The sequence below is a fragment of the Phyllostomus discolor genome, chromosome 12 (assembly GCF_004126475.2).
Source record: "Phyllostomus discolor isolate MPI-MPIP mPhyDis1 chromosome 12, mPhyDis1.pri.v3, whole genome shotgun sequence".
Taxonomy (NCBI): Eukaryota; Metazoa; Chordata; class Mammalia; order Chiroptera; family Phyllostomidae; genus Phyllostomus; species Phyllostomus discolor.
The window spans coordinates 22,921,228-22,938,390 of record NC_040914.2 but is presented as its reverse complement, the minus strand read 5'-3'; the positions used below and the strand labels follow the sequence as shown (position 1 = coordinate 22,938,390).

At 39.4% G+C, this 17,163-nt stretch overlaps 4 protein-coding genes across 4 annotated transcripts in view; all 4 read right to left on the bottom strand.

Annotated features, from left to right (window-relative positions):
• Nucleotides 1-17,163, bottom strand: part of LOC114511123 (zinc finger protein 350-like) — a 200,292-nt gene that overhangs the window by 102,915 nt on the left and 80,214 nt on the right. The window lies entirely within an intron of this gene.
• Nucleotides 1-17,163, bottom strand: part of ZNF350 (zinc finger protein 350) — a 182,586-nt gene that overhangs the window by 92,163 nt on the left and 73,260 nt on the right. The window lies entirely within an intron of this gene.
• Nucleotides 1-17,163, bottom strand: part of LOC114511115 (zinc finger protein OZF-like) — a 72,929-nt gene that overhangs the window by 39,635 nt on the left and 16,131 nt on the right. The gene's annotated exons all lie outside the window — the stretch shown is intronic.
• LOC114511107 (zinc finger protein 530-like) lies at nucleotides 1,237-15,450 on the bottom strand. The gene is made up of 3 exons (XM_028529763.2): nucleotides 14,731-15,450; nucleotides 13,771-13,897; nucleotides 1,237-7,982 (listed from the first exon to the last, which is right to left on the bottom strand). The coding sequence occupies exons 1-3, from the start codon at nucleotides 15,073-15,075 to the stop codon at nucleotides 6,262-6,264; spliced, it is 2,193 nt and encodes a 730-aa protein (XP_028385564.2). The 5' UTR covers nucleotides 15,076-15,450; the 3' UTR covers nucleotides 1,237-6,261.

The following is a 17,163-nucleotide window of genomic DNA, read 5'->3' as shown; positions in this document are numbered from 1 at the left end:
AATGTCCATATAAAAATTATACACAATTACTTAAACCAGTTTTAAACTAAAAAATTAGAAATAATAATTTTGAATGGATAAATTCATTGTACTAACTTCATAGATAAGAATAGAGGGGCTGGTGTGACTCACTGGATCGAATGCCAGCCTGCAAACCAAAGGGTTTATTGTTTGTTTTCCAGTCAGGGCACATGACTGGCTTGTGGGCCATGTCCCCAGTTCGGGGCGATTGAGAGGCAACCACACATTAATGTTTCCTCCCTCTCTTTCTTTATCCCTTCCTCTCTCTAAAAATAAACAAAATCTTTTAAAGTTTCTCAGCAAAACCACATGAGTTACTAATATATTACCCTTCAAATATAAATGCAATATAAAAGCAGAAAAATACTGTTACTCTCGGTTATATATTACAATAAAATATAAATCAATGTTTACTTACAGAGCTGTGAAGGGCTGAGAGATTAAAATGGCCATGAAGTAAAGTCTCAGTGACAGTAAAGGACAGTATTATGAAAATGGAGATGGTTTTAGAATCATGTATAAGTGAAGACAGATCAAATATTATATTTGAAATACATTTACTAATTAAAGCTTATTAAAAATGATACAAGTCTTTAAAAATATATATGACCAACTCTTTCAAAATAGGTTGGCCAGTCTCTATTCAAAACACATTCTCATGTGCTCGGGAAGAGACTTTGCCTCAGTGAAAGGAAATACAACCAACAATAAACTCACTGAAACAAACAGCTGGCTGGGTCAAAGTTGTAACATCACTCAACTTTATTTTTCTTTCTACCGGGACACCAGTAACTCTGAAAAGAACACCTGACAGGAGACAGGAATTCACATTTTAAAAAAAAGTTTTATTGATTTGAGAAATGGGGGGTGGGGGGGAGATGAATCTGGATTTTTCCACTTATGTGTGGATTCATTTGTTGCTTCCTGTATGTGCCCAGACCAGAGTTCAAAATCAGAACCATGGGATATCAAGATGACACTCAAACCAATTGAGCTATCTCGCCAGGGCCAGAGAACCTTTTGATTATAGTTAATGAAAATGACTGAATCAACAGAAGATAAATATTCTTGCAGATCCTGAGGTTTGTACACAAACTGATCCTGCAGTCTTTTTCTCAGAAAATTTTCTAAATGCATGCTGAGAAAATGCACATTCCATGTAGTTGGCTGCAGTCTCCTCCAGCACCTATTAGGCCAGTGTTTCTGTTGCACTCATTTTCCCCAGAGCTCTACGTTGCTGCAATTAACCACCATCACCTATGGAATTGCAGACATTATGGCACATGGTATCTGGAAGACCTGGACCAGAAACTCCCTTCAAAAGTGTTGGTGTCCTTTACAAAAAAGAAAAGAATTCATGATGCTCCCAGATGTACTTGAGGTTGTCATAGCTGCTCCCTTTTGGAGTGATCTGTCTCCTGAAACTCACAGCATTGAGGCTTCTCATGAGAACTAGAGAGCCCAGTCTTGCCTGGGTGGATATGAGCAGGAATGCAAGTCTGGAAAAAAGCTGTCATGTTAATTTCTGTAGCAAAAATTGTCCCCATGGAGGCAGAGAAAGGTTGAGACACATATAAAAGTTGTTCATGTCTTTATGCTTGTAGGGCCAAAAACTGTTATTAACTACCACACACAATAATACAATGTTCAAGATTAAAGACATAGGAAAAAGGCCTTGATTATTTTACAAACCAAAGGAATATTAGCTTGGCAGTTCTTAGACTTGGAAATTCAAAAGTCATCACTGGTGTATAAAAAAAGCATGTCCCAAAAAAGGCCATCCTTCTGCAAACTGACAACTGTACTCAGATGACTTTTTCTGGGCTGAAACTGAATCAGGTCTGCGCCAATTAGTAGGAGTGGAAGGAATAAAGCCCTGAAGTTAGGCTACTCCTACTTTTACCTCACAAACTGGATAACAGTTATCCTTTCTGAGCACATTAGGATGATGACTCACACATCTCTCAGAACCCTATAGGTGCTGCAGGTGAAATATTTTCAGCACAGAAATCTGAACTGACATGAATCTAAAAAGAGACCTGGGTAAAGTAAGTGTGACATGGACACACCTGCTTCACATATAAAAAAAAATTATGTGGCACCTTCCTACTGTTCATGTTTGGCTGTATATTTGATTCACACAAACAAGGCTCCAGTTTCCTATAGTATTATTAACATGGGAAAAAAAACGCTGTACCTTTGCTATACATCTAAGACCTTCCCCACTCCCCTATATAAACTCTTATGTGCAGAGGAAGATTAGAAATTTGGCTAAAGATTTCCCATATTAACCGCACTTATAAGGCCTTTCTCCTGTGTGAACTCTCTGATGACAATGAAGTTGCTGCTTTAGAATAAAAGATTTCCCATATTCATTGCATTCATAAGGCCTTTCTCCTATGTGAAATACCTGATGATAATGGAGAATAGTGCTATGGTAAAAGATTTTTGACATTCACCGTATTCCAAGAAGTTTGTCCAGTGTGAATACTCTGATGAGAACAAAGTTTACACTTTCCTCTGAAATACTTCCCATATTCACTGCATTCACAAGGCCTGTCTGCAGTGGTATAGCAATATTTCTCAAACAGATGAGCTACTACCATTAAAAATCTCCATATATGGAAATGTAAATCAATGTTTACTTACAGACAGGCGAAGAGGTAGCAGAAATAAAAAAGGCCATGAAGTAAATTCCCAGGAACAGATAGAATCAATATTATGACTATGGTGATGATTTCAGTTTTAAGTATATGTGAAGACTCACTAAATATCATACTTCAAATATGATATTCATTAAAACTTTTAAAGATAATTCAGTATTTGAAAACTTTGTATGTCCAATACCTTTTGAATATAGGTTTGGCAAGTCTATATTCAATCCATGTTCTCATGACTCCTGGGAGAGACTTTGCCTCAGTGAGCAAACATAGCCAATAAAAAAAAAACTGTCATGAAAGCAGCAAGAATGCTGGGTGGGTCATGAAGCAACATCCCTCAACTAAAGATATCCTTTATTTTTCTTTTCTGCCAGGGCACCAATGGCTTTGACATTAACACCTAATAAATGACCAAAATGACCAACTTTTTGAAAAAACTTTTACTTACTACTCAGAAGACACACATTCCATCTAATTAGGTGCAGTCTCCTCAAGCACCTCTTTAGGCTAGTGTTTCTGTTGCAATCAGTTTCCCTTAATCCCTGTGAAGCTACTAGAGATCATCACCCATGCAACTGTTATGACACACAGCCTATTGCAAAACCTGGGCGAGATTTTCTCCCCAAAATATTGGCATCCTTTGCAAAGAAAAAATTCATGCTGCATCTATACATACTTAAGGTTGTCTTAGATACCCCCTCTTGGAGTGATCCTGTGTCTCTTAAAACTCACAGCATCTAGGCTTCTCATGAAAACTAGAGAGCCCACTAGTCTTGCCTAGGTGATTGTAAGAAGGAATCCAAGTTTGAGAAAAACTGCTGAGTTAATTTCTGCAACAAACTGTACTCAGAGTCAGAGAAAGTTTGAGACATGCGTACAATTGTTCACCATTTCATGCTTGTAGATCACAAATCTACTTACAAACTACCCCAGACAATACACAGAACGCCCAAAGAATTCAGAAAAAAAGGTTTTCATTATATTACAATCCAAAAAGAAGGAAGCATGGCAGTTCTTGCACGGGTGATGTGGACACTCAGAAATTTATTACTGATAACTGGTAAGAGCATATCCCTGAAAATAAACAGGCCTTCTGCAAGATGACAGCTGAATTCAGATATTCTCTGGGCTAAAAGTGCATCAACTAGTGAGTGAAAAAGGAATGAGAATCTAAAAATAAGTTAGCCTACTCCTAATTTTGCCCTTTCTGGTGTGGCTCAGTGGATCGAGTGCTGGCCTGTGAACCTACATGTCGCTAGTTCAGTCCCAGCTCTGGATTGCCAGACAGGTCCCAGCAGGGTTCTGTGAAAGGCAACCAAACAATGTATCTCCCTTACACTGATTTGCCTTTCTTTTCTTTCTTTCTCTTTTCCCCAACTCTAAAAATAAATAAATTTAATTTAAAAAATCTTCAGCTACAGAAATATGGAATGACATGGAGATATCTGGCAAAATACTTGGGTAAGCTGAGAGGTGCAACTTGGACACAGGCTTCCTATACAATAAAATTATATGGCTGTGGAATTTAAAATGGACCGAGACAAGACAGAGATGTAGGTAGATACACTTTGCCCCCTCACACAAACAAAAGAAAAACAACAAATTTAAAAGCAAAAAAAAAAAAACCCCAAAAAACAAAAACAACAACCAGAAGTGTCAGAAGACTGAATTGTATGGAAGTCTGACAGCCAAGGAATTAAAGAAGAAACATTACTCAAACTGGTACGAGGGGCGGAGACAGGCAGCCAGGGCACAGGACGCATGGTCAGGTGAAGGCCTAGAGGTCCCACATTTGAGAGTGGATAAACTGGGAGGAACAACTGGGGAGCAAGACAGACCATGCAAGCCATGGTCCCAGTGCAGGACAATAAAACCTCAAAATCCCTGGCTGCAAAGACCTTCAGGGGTTGCGGAAGCAGAAGAAACTCCCAGCCTCACAGGAAAGTTCATTGGAGAGACCCACAAGGTCCTAGAATGTACACAAGCAGCATTGTTCCCTGTCAGACCCCTCCTCCACATATAGTGCTACAATGCAGCAACCTGGGCTGTCCCCTCCAACACCAAAGGCTTCACCCCTTATAAAGTAACAAGCATGCCAAGACAAAAAAAGTATGGCCCAAATGAAAGAACAGAGCTCCAAAAGTAGAACTAAGCGAGGAAGATAGCCAACCTGTCAGATGCACAGTTCAAAACACTGGTAATTACGATGCACACAAAAATGATTTAGTATGGTTGAAAAATGGAGGAAAAAGTGAAAGCTATGTAAAGTGAAATAAAGAAAAATATACAGGGAACCAACAGTGACATTAAGGAAACCGGGATTCAAATCAACAATTTGAAGCAGAAGGAAGAAATAAACATTCCACCAGACAGAATGAAGAAACAAGAATTCAAAAACCATGAGGAGAGGTTTAGGAACATCCAGAACAACTGTAAACATTCCAACATCTGAATCATAAGCATGCCAGAAGAGGAGGAGCAAGAAACTGAAAACTTATTTGAAAAAATAGTGAACTTTCCCAATCTAGCAAAAGAAGACTTCCAGGGAGTCCAGGTAGTTCAGAGAGGCCCAAAGAAGCTGAACCCTAGGAAGCACATATCAAGGCACATCATAATTACATTAGCCAAGATTAAAGATAAAGAGAGAATATTAAAAGCAGCAAGAGAAAAGGAAACAGTTACCTACAAAAGAGTCCCTATAAGACTATCAGCTGATTTCAACCTTACAGGCAAGAAGGGGCTGGAAAGTATTCAAAAACATGAAAGGCAAGAACCTACACCCAAGATTACTCTATCCAGCAAAGCTATCATTTAGATTGGAAGGGCAGATAAAGTGCTTCCCAAATAACATCACATTAAAGGAGTGCATTATCATCAAGCCTTTATTATATGATATGTTAAAGGGACTTATTTAAAAAGATTGAAAACTATGAAGAGTAAAATGACAACAAAGACAGCTAAACCAAAAAAAAAAAAAAGGGAAACAACTAAAAGAGGAATAGAATCACAGAAATGGAGAGCACATGGAGGAATATCAGCAGGGAGGGGGAGGAGGGAGAAGGGGGGGAAGTTACAAGGAAGAAGAAGCATAATTGGTAGGTACATATTAGACATGGGGAGGGTTAAAAATAGTATAAAAATGGAGAAGCCAAAAACACTTAATATGTACGACCCATGGACATGAGTTAAGGGGGAGCATGCTGGTGGAGGTGGGGCGCAGGACAGAGGGTAATAATTGGGAGAAAAAAATAGAACTCTAACAGCATAATCAATAAAATGTTAAAAAATAAATAAAATGTACAGAGAAAAATAGAAATGCAGCAGAAAAAAAGTATGTGGAACCTCCCTATGTACATGGTTGGCTTTATGTGATTTGATTCAGATGAACAAGGCTTAAAAGAATTTCTTTTGGCATTAACATTAAAAAAAAAAAGAATCTGTACAATTCCTACTCTTCTATGATAATCCTCCATGTGAAGTCATGTGTGTTATCATTTTTGTTGAAAGATTTCCACATCTGATTGTAATAAGTAGTGCAACTATAAAATCTCCCACATTCTCTGCATTTATAAGGCCTTTCTCATGTATGAACTTTCTGATGATAACGAAGGATATCAATTCTGGTAAAAGATTTTCCACATTCACTGCAACAATAAGGCCTTTCTCCTGTGTGAACTCTCAGATGAACACGGAGGTTAGTGCTAGTGCTAAAACATTTCTCACATTCCCTGCACTGATAAGGCCTTTCTCCTGTGTGAACTCTCAGATGAACACGGAGCCTAGTGCTAGTGGTAAAAGATTTGCCACATTCACTACACTCATAAGGCCTTTCTCCAGTGTGAACTCTCTGATGACAATGAAGGTGATTAATTCTGGTAAAAGATTTTCCACATTCACTGCAATGATAAGGCCTTTCTCCTGTGTGAAATCTCTGATGATATCTGAGACTAGTGCTAGTTGTAAAAGACTTCCCACATTCGCTGCACTCATAAGGCCTTTCTCCAGTGTGAACTCTCTGATGACAACAAAGATGATACATTCTTGTAAAAGATTTCCCACATTCACTGCAATGATAAGGCCTTTCTCCAGTGTGATTTCTCTGATGATAACGGAGGCTAGTGCTAGTTGTAAAAGATTTCCCACATTCAAAGCATTCATATGGCCTTTCTCCTGTGTGAAAGATTTGATGGTAACGGAGGTTAGTGCTAGTGGTAAAAGATTTCCCACATTCACTGCATTCATAAGGCCTTTCTCCAGTGTGAACTCTCTGATGACGATGAAAATCACCAATTGTGGTAAAAGATTTCCAACATTCACTGCATTCATAAGGCCTTTCTCCAGTGTGGACTCTCTGATGACAATGAAGGTGATTAATTCTGGTAAAAGATTTCCCACATTCACTGCACTCATAAAGCCTTTCTACAGTATGAAATCTCTGATGATCTTGGAGGCTTGTGCTAGTGGTAAAAGACTTCCCACACTCAACGCACTCATAAAGCTTTTCTATTGTGTGAACCCTCTGATGATAACGAAGGCTAGTGCTACTGATTAAAGATTTCCCAATTTCACTGCATTCATAATTCCTTTCTCCAGTGTGAATTCCATGATGTAAATGAAGGTAATAGAGCCTGCTAAAAGATTTCAGACACTCACTGCCCTCATGGGGTCTCTTTCCAGTGTGAACTCTCGGACAATAATGAAAACTAGAAATACTGGTAAAATATTTTTCACCTTGATGACATACAAAACATTGTGTCCCAGTAGGAACAGCTTTGTTCTCAAGAAATGTGTGGTTGCAGCCAAGTGCTTTTTTATACTCATTCAGTGTGCAATAACTTTTGCTGCTTTGAGGAGTCACTCCAAACGTCAAGATATCATTTGGTCTGTCCCCGGCTTGAGTAGCCTGTTGCTGATGTCCTAACCTGGTAAGGGTATCCTGCCCAAAGTTCCCACAGGTAAAAAGCTTCTGGGACACATTAAAATTGCAACTTTTTGCAAGTGGCATCCTGTCCACACTTCTCATGAAAGGCTTTTCTCTCATGTGGTGCTCCTGGTAAGGCTGACACTTTGTACTGAAATAAAATTGTTTTCCACATGCTCCACATCTCAGCAGTTTCTGTTTGTGTTGTGTTTCCTGCTGGTCAATACAGTGAAAAATGTCTCTCAAGATTGGCCCACAACTCTCACAGGGGTGGCAATGCCAGGGAGAAAAAGGTATATTCGATTTCTTTGCCTGTGACACTTCTATAGAAACATTTTCTTCATTTGATGCTTTCACACCCTCTGCTCCACAGCAGCAACCTGAACAGAAAATAAAAAGGGTGGTAAATAAATGTTGACCTTATAAGGAAGAAATATCCACATCATACACAGCTATCTGTCACAGCTAGACATGATTCTATGATTTTCAAGGAAAGTGAGTGAGACTCTAAATAAATGGTAGTTATATATTACTTGGCACCAGTGGTCAGTCTGTGGTAGAGATCTCATGAGGAGAGAGATGAGCACAGAGAAAGCGACACAGAGAAGAGAGGTAGGGTCTACTCAATGTTCCTACACAAATGGCTTCTATAAGACCTTTCCTGCTGGTGATGTAAGGCTGTGTAGAATAATTGGAATGAGCTCCAACCCATAAATATCAGTTGTATTGAAGTATATGATGTTCAAGGTCATATAATGATCATGTGCATTCCAAGGGTCTGCAGGAATGGACAAAGTTTGAACTGCAGTAAATGGAACTTGTAAAATAAATGGTTGAGATGCAAAGTTTAGAGAGAGGAAGGTTATCCATGGGCTAGGAATCAGAGTAGAAATGATAACTTAGAACTGAGAGTTTGACAAAGTTTCAACAATAAATAAGAGTAAGTATAATGGGGTGAGGAACTGGCAATGGAAACAAAATACTGTTGAACAAAATGAGTTCCTACTTTTGACCTTAACAAAGTCCTTTCAGAACCAAACCCTGTTCAGCAGCTGTATACTAAGGCAAGGACACCTCTCTGTCTACCCTGCCATGGATAAAGTCATGCTTATCCTGAGATGCACAAGTAATTCTCCCCCTTAAATCCCAGTTGAGCTATTACATGAAATACAGATGATATAAAGTCTAAGAGCAAAACTGAAGACATGGATGGCCAGCATTTTGGTAAAACAAAAAAAGCACAAAAGAGACCAAAGAAAAAAGATCTGTATGAGTGACTTCAGCAAGACAGCCTAATAATAAACATGATAATTCTTCCTTCCTTCAGAACAAGGAGACAGCTATCGACAACAAAATCCATCACAGTGTGGCTATGTTCTGCAAAGTGAAAAGCCACTAGTTCAATTCCCAGACTGGGGACACACCTGAGTTGTGGGTTAGGTCCTGCTCTGGCCCATACAAGAGGCAACCAATTGATGTTTCTCTCTCACATAAATGTTTCCCTCCCTCTTTTTCTCCTTTCTTTGTCCTCTCGCCAAAAACAAATATATTTTTAAAAAATTTTAAGTAGATAATTCAGAAAAGTTACAGGATAGAAAATCAACATACAAATATCAGTTCCAACCTGGCTGGTGTGGCTCAGATGGCTGGGCGACATTCTATAAACCAAAGGGTCACTGGTTAGATTCCAGGTCAGGGAATATGCCTGGGTTATGGGTATAGTCCGAAGTTGGGGTGCCTACAAAGGGCAACCAATTAATGTTTCTCTAACTCTTTCTCCCTGCCTTCTCCTTTCTCTAAAAGAATTTACTATACATATTTTATATGTTATTATATAATATATAACTATATATACACTACATACTATATAATTATATAATGTACATATATGTCTTATATATGTTCCATTTCTACACAATGATAATAAATTGTTTAATAAAGAAACAAAGAACCATGGCTGGTGTGGCTCACTGCATTGAGTGCTGGTTTGTGGGTCAAAAGGTTGCTGGTTTGATTAGCAGTTAGGACATATGTCTGGGTTGTGGTCCCCAATTGGGGGGCATTCAAGAGGCAACCTATCAATGTTTCTCTTGCACATTGATATTTCTCTCCTTCTCTTTCTCCCTCCTTTCTCCTCTCTCCAAAACTAAATAAATAAAATATTCAAATTAAAAAAATAAAAAAAGAAATGGCCACAGCCAAGTGGCTCAATTGGTTAGAGCATTGCCCCATACACGAAAATGTTCCTGGCCAAATTCCCAGTCAGGACACATACCTGGGTTGGGGGCTGGGTACCAGGACTGGCACATACAACAGACAACTGTTCGATTGTTCAATTTCTCTCTTTTTCTCTTACTGTCTCCTGCCTCAGTCTTTAAAGTAAATATATATATATCCTTAGAGTTGGGACTGAAAAAAAATGAAGAAAGTAGTCAAATGTACAACAGCATTAGAAACAATAAAACGCTCAGGAATATATTCAACCAAAAAGGTGAAGTGTCTGTACACTGAACACCATGAGACAATGATAAAAGAAATGGGAGAAAACACAAATAAGTGAAAAGACATCTGGTGTTCTTGGAATTGAAAATACAGTATCATCAAAATGTCTATACTGCCCAAATCAATCTACAAATTAAATGCAATTTCTAAGATAATTTCAATGGTATTTTACACACAAATAAAAAAAAATCCTGAAATGTATAGAATCTCAAAAGACTTCGAATAGCAAAAGCAATCTTGGGCAAGAACAAACTTGGTGGCATCTCACTTCCTGACTTCAATCTGTCACAAAGCCAAAGCAACCAAACTATGTGTTAGTGGAATAGATACAGAAATATAGATCAATAGAACAGAGAACACAGAAATAAACACAGGCACAGGCTTTCAACTAACAACAGTTAAACCTCAAGACTTATAAGAAAAGAGTCCTGACTGGTGTGGCTGAGTGGATTGAATGCTGGCCTGCAAAACAAAGAGTTGCTAGTTCGATTCCCAGTCAGGGCACATGCCTAGGGAGCAGGTCAGGTCCCTGTTAGGGGGTATGCAAGAGTCAACCACACACTGATGTTTCTCTGCCTCTCCTTCTCCCTCCCTACCTCACTCTAAAAATAAAAAAAATAAAATCTTTTTCAAAAAGACATATAAAAAAGAAAAGATAATTTCCTTGATAAATGGTGCTGGAGAAAATGGATATTCGCAAGTAAAACAACAAAACTGGACACGATCAGTAAAAATGAACTCAATCTACATAAAGAATTTACTGTCAGTCCTAAAACTTAATACTTCTTCAAGACAATTTAGAGAAGAAGCTTTGGAGAGTTGTTGTGGATATGATTTTCTGGGATGTGACAAGATCCACCAGACAAAATATGCAAAAACAAACAGTCTGGACTATAACAAATGAAAAAGCTTCAATAGAGCACAACAGCAATTATCATAATGAAATAAAAAGGCAATCTACAGGACTGGAGCAAATACTTGCAAAATCATTTAAAAGTATCATTTGGAGGTACTGCAGGCTTGGTTTCAAAAATCATAATAAAGTAGCCCTGGCTGGCGTAGCTCAGTGGATTGAGCACGGGCTGTGAACCAAAGTGTCGCAGGTTCGATTCCCAGTCAGGGTACATGCCTGGGTTGCAGGCCATGACCCCCAGCAATCGCACATTGATGTTTCTCTCTCTCACTTTCTCCCTCCCTTCCCTCTCTAACTATAAATAAATAAATAAAATCTTTTAAAAAAATCACAATAAAGTGAATATTGCGATACAGAAATTTACAATTTTTAAAACATTTCCCCATGAATAATAAAGTCAGGTTAACAGTGCTATACTGCATTCTACTTTTTAAATGATTTTATTTATTTTTAGAGAGAAGGGAAGGAAGGGAGAAAGAGACAGAAAAATTGATTTGAGATAGAACATCGATCGGGTGCACCCCAACCTGGGACCAAACCAGCAACCAGCCATATAACCTGATCAGGTATCGAGCTGGTAACCTTTTGTTGTGCAGGATGACCCCCAAGAAGTTAGCCACAAAGGTCAAGGTTATACTGCAGGCTATTAATAACACAATACCTTTGTCTTAAAAAAAATCTACAACTTCCCACCACGATTGAGGCAGAGGTAAACATGCTTCACCTCTCAGCACAGCTATAGCAAAAATCACAATTAGATTACAAAACAGTTATCACACAGATTGGACAAAGAATCAAGCTGTATGGAAGTCTGACAATCAAGGATTTAAAGAAGCTACATTCATGCATATGGAGAGGAGAGGATACGAAGAGGTACAATGCAGTGAAATGGGTTGTTCTGCCCTGGCAGCTACCTAAGGCTTTGCCCCACACAATTTACAGGTGCCTTTTCTACAATACCCCAAGCTACTAAGACAGGGTGTCAAAGCAGCTCTACCTAATACACAGAAACAAACACATGGAGGCTGCCAAATTGAGGAGACAGTGAAATATGGTCCAAATGAAACACCAGAATGAAACTCCAAATCATAGGGTAAAGCAATAAAAGAAAAAAGACTCAGGCAAAATCATTTAAAAGTATCATTAAGTGAAATAAAAAAAATGCACAGGGAACCAAGAGTGGAGGGAGCATTCAATCAGAAGAAGAAGAAATCAGAATTTTTTTAAAAAGAGAATAGAGTAAGGAGCTTCTGGGACATCTCCAAATGTACAAACATCCAAATCATTGGGGGTGCCAGAAAGAGAAGGGAAAGAGCAAGACACTGCAAACAGATTGACAAAAATAATGAAAGAAAACTTCCGTATTTGGTGAAGGATATAGAAATACAAGGCCAGGAGGCATAGTCCCAACCAACCAAAAGAGGACCACAAGAGGACCACACCAGGTCACATAAATAAAATTCCAAAGGTTAAAGATAAAGAGAGAATCTTAAAAGCAGCAAGAGAAAAGCAGAGAGTTTACTACAAAGGAGTTCCCTTAAGACTGTTACCTGATTTCTCAAATGATACCTTGCAGGCTAGAAAGGACTGGCAAGAAGTATTCAGAGTGATGAAAAGTAAAGCTATCATTTAGATGTGAAGCACAGATGAAGTGCTTCCAAGACATGATAAAACTAAAGGAGTTCATCATTACCAAGCCATTATTATATAAAATGTTAAAGGGAACTATGTAATAAAAAGATCAAAACTATGAACATTAAAATGGCGACAGATGAATAACTATACACAACTGAATCTAAGAAAACAAACTAAACAAACAAGCAGGACAGCAACAAAATCAAAGATATAGAGATCATTTCAAGGGTTATCAGCTGACAAAGGGAAGGAGAAGAATGGAGGGGGAAGGTGCAGGGCCCAAGAGGTATAAATTGGTAGGTATGAAATAAACAGGAGGATGTTAAGAACAGTATAGGAAATGGAGTGGCCAAAGAACTTATATGCATGATACAGGGACATGAACTAAGGGAGGGGATTGCTAGAGGGTAGTGGGATACCAGGCAGAAGGAGGGCAAAGGAGGAAAAATTGGGACAACTGCATCAGTATAATCAATAAAATACACTTTTAAAAGAAGTAAAAAAAAAAGAATTATAGAAACTACACATAATTAAAAATAGTTATCACCAAACACTGGTTATAAGAATCTAAGCCTGTTGAAAAAATGGCAACACTAAACTTGCTGAATGCTGCATTGTCGAAAATATTGAATTTGTAAAAAAAAAAAAGAAAAACAAACAAAAAGGAAGGAAACAAGGCCACAATATGTACAATGCACAATTACACAAATGCAAAAGAGCATGTACTTGTATATGAAAAGGAATTAATATATAAAATATACAAGGGACATGTTAGCTAAAAAATGTCAAGAAAATTTTGCAAAAAAGATTGTATATACGAGCAACAGGATTAAAAAAATGCTTTTCCTCATTTAATCAAGGTGATATTCATTAGGCTCCCTGCAACACTACAAAGCACAAATCTTTCCCTATGAGTTCACTACAACACGTACTGGTATTACAGAGAGACAAAAGGACAATGCAAAAACCAGCCCAACCAAATAAAGCAGCTACTCAGAAAACAGGAAAATCAAGTAGTGCTTGTAGTCCACAGATAAGTAGAGAGCACCCCCTATAGAATAGTAGACATGGGAAATGCAAAGCCAAGTCCACATCACTGAGGAGAGTGAGGATCTTACCCAGTGAGGATATAAGTTCAAAGTTCTCCAGCATCACATCCAGGTACAGGCGTCTCTGATCCTCATCAAGGAGGTACCATTCTTTCTTAGAGAAGTACAGGGCAATGTCTGCAAAAGTCACACCAACCTGGCAAAAGGAAGACAAATGAAGCCAGAGCTATCTGAGAACCACAATCCTATTTTTTTAGAAATCTTTCCCACGCTCAATTTACTGCAAGGCTCCCAGGTCAGTGTGCACACCAAGCTCTAATGCCAGTGCTGGCTGCTTTCTAACCATAGTCCTATTAATCACCTTATCACCTTTAGCAACAGCAGGTGAGCTTCTGGACGCTGGCAACAGCAGAAAAATGCCATCTAAGCCTAGGGCCATGAGTGCAGGGTCCCATCCTTCCTGACAAGCAATATCACTGAGTCTCCCAGATCATGCCTACAAGACACAGCCAAACATGAGCTTAAGCTGCACCCTTAAGTCCCCACACCAAGTACCCAGGACCATCATGTTTAAGATTCCTCTACTTGTGCATACCGTTAAGGAATGTCTGCATCCTTCACATCACTTCAAGTTCACTCCCTCAGCTCTAACATCTTCCTGCTCAACACCCCAGTAGTCTCCCAGGATTCACACACGAAGGAGGCACATGTAGAGTGCTTGACAGGTTCCAGCAGGACCCAACCCAACCCGTTTTCTCATGGATCCCACAGCCCAGGAAAGCCTGCAATGAGGCTTTGCGTCCTCCCTGCCTGCCTCTGACCTTTGATTCAAAATTCACCACCCAGATCCGCATAGGAATTTCAAGTAGTAATGATTCCTGTCCACTCTGCACTTTACTTGCTGGGTCCTAAGAAACCACAACACTTCTACCTTAAGTGAGGTTTTTTCACTGTTATTGACGAGGGTCCCCCACACGGGGATATAGTGTTCGGTGATGGGGGTGGACGTGTGAGAGGACACGCACTTACCTCAGTCCGGCACCTCAGCGAGGTCACAAACGGACGATGTGGGCGAGGCCTAACAGTGGTAGAGGGAGAGGAGACCGCCCCCGATATGGCGGCCCCCATTCCGGCGCCGGCACCAACCTCCCAGGCAGCGTCGCCCAGCTTCTTAGTTGCCGATATTCTGTGTGGACCCCCACTCTGGCGCCTTCCCCGTCCCCTCATCTCCACCAGACTCCAGTGATGTGGCGCTTCTGAGGAGTTATTTAATTGGACTACGGCTGATGCAAAATGTCGACGGTGAGGAGAGCCCCGGAAGTTCCGCCCCCCTCCGTGTGCGCGACAATGGAAACGCCTCTCCTGACCCTTCATTGGCTAGGCTTCAGCCGGTATTCAACACAGGGTACTTTAGATAACGTGGGTCAGAGAGTCCACGGCAGGGATCAGTAGTGTTCCTACATCACTCCAGCAGAGAAGACCAGGATCCGCCGTTAAGGCGTATGGGAAATGACAAGTCCTCATTAAAGATACATCCTGAAAATGGCTAAGGAAATTTGTCATCTTTTCCTGGCGAAAGGTCTTGAGTACGTGTTCATAAAAACACATTATCTGTGAGCCCAATACAGACCGTCATAATAAAAGAGGTATTCCTGAATTAGGGTGGACAATTTTATCACACAAATAACCTACTTACGCCATCATAAGTACATGACAGATATAATACAAGACTGTAGAACATACATTTGAAACAAAAATACTAACACATAATATAAACATTAAATGGAAGCCTGTATAAATTATACTTTGAACAATTCAAAATCAATTTTTTAAATGCTTGACAATTTAACACCGACGGTTACTGGTGTTTTTGTTAATGTGAAAACGTTATTGTAATTATCATAGTGGAAGAAAATTTGTCTTTTACAGGCATATTGAAGGCATCAGGTGAGAAGTTTCAGGTATTCTCTATGTGGTAAGATTATGAACACATTTCTAAATTATATTTAGAAGTATAGCCTCATAAAGGAAGTTGACCTTGTATAGTTCCAATAATTTTTTAGAATCACATGAAATATTATAAAGAACTAATTATGGGTACATATATATATGCAATGAATATTAAAAAATCAATAATCCATAAACAGCTTTCCCTTTTAAATATTCAGAGCTAATAACGGAAAGTGATGTAGAATTCAATGAGTGAGGCTGAACAAGGCCTGAAACTGACCTGACACCAGGCCTATGCTTAGGAAACTTGAACCTGTGACCTTGCTTACTTTTCTCTTACAAACGACCTACGTTTATTTTTCATTATATATATTGTATCCTAAAATGTGTATTTGTATCTCAGTTGTGGCCAGTATGTGCTGGGCACTGGGGTCAGTTACTGTTAAAAACAAAATGAACAAAAACTACATTCCAAAACCAACTTCACTTGTGCACACAAAAGTAGGCTGCAAAGGAACGCATGAGTTCAGAAAAGTTGGGTACAGAGACCCAGCCCAAATTATCCAGGTCTCCTAAGTGTCAAACTCCATGCTGAGATCAAAGAAAAGGCAGAGAAACTGTAACTTAGCCTCAAAAAATGTTCCTCTGAAAAAACCACAGGAGCTGATAGATGATGTCATTCCAGTGGAGACAGAAGGGCAAACGATGTGTTCTGAAATTTTAGGAAAACAGAAGATCATGATAACTGCACCAATGCAAAGACAAGCTCCAACTGAGCGTCCCTGGTGAAGACCATACACCATGAGGCCGAGTATGTGCACCAGTGAAAGCTTCACATTTATGGTGGAGACTGTCTGTGGTTCTGGAGCCAAAATACTAAGTTAAAATTCAGCCTCTTGAATCTGACATTTATCTGTTGAGTGAACTTGGAGAACATCATTCATTTATTTAATCCTGAATGATTCAAGCCATATGGTATCAGTTTCCACTTCCAAGGTTGTTGTAACAAAAGAGAAAATGTGGAAATGCAGACCCTAAAATCCTTTCAAAGATAAGTACTTGGTTACTTTCAATGATCTTCAAAGGCCAAGATAAGACCACCTCCATCTGCACATCATATTCAGCCAACTTAGATTCAGGGAGCTCTAGCAAGTCACCAGGATATTCCCTAATTGGGATAGCACACTGAGGGGTCAGCACCAAAAGTACCTGCTTTCCTATAGGTGGATCAGCAGTAAATGCACACCCCCAAATAAGGTGTTTGAGGACACTGGGGGAGTGAGGAGTGCCTGGTTTGGGAGTATCTCTGAGGGCAGAAGTAGGAGTTCCTCCAATCCAAGAGGCTGGAGACACAGCTGCTGCACTGCAAAAGGACACCTTAGTACTTCACCTCCTCCAACACCTCGGAGGATGTAGATATACCAGATATTCATTTCACAAAGGAGAAAACTGAATCTGAGTCCACAAGAGGGACATTTCGTGTGAGTCCCAAAGATATTTGGTATGCTGGGA

Coding starts and splice junctions, on each gene's coding strand:
- LOC114511107 (XM_028529763.2), bottom strand. CDS start 15,075: ATGAAGGGTCAGGAGAGGCGTTTCCATTGTCGCGCACACGGAGGGGGG. Junction 13,898..14,730: donor CGCTGAGGTGCCGGACTGAG/GTAAGTGCGTGT, acceptor TCCTTTTGCCAG/GTTGGTGTGACTTTTGCAGA. Junction 7,983..13,770: donor TGAACTTATATCCTCACTGG/GTAAGATCCTCA, acceptor TTTTCTGTTCAG/GTTGCTGCTGTGGAGCAGAG.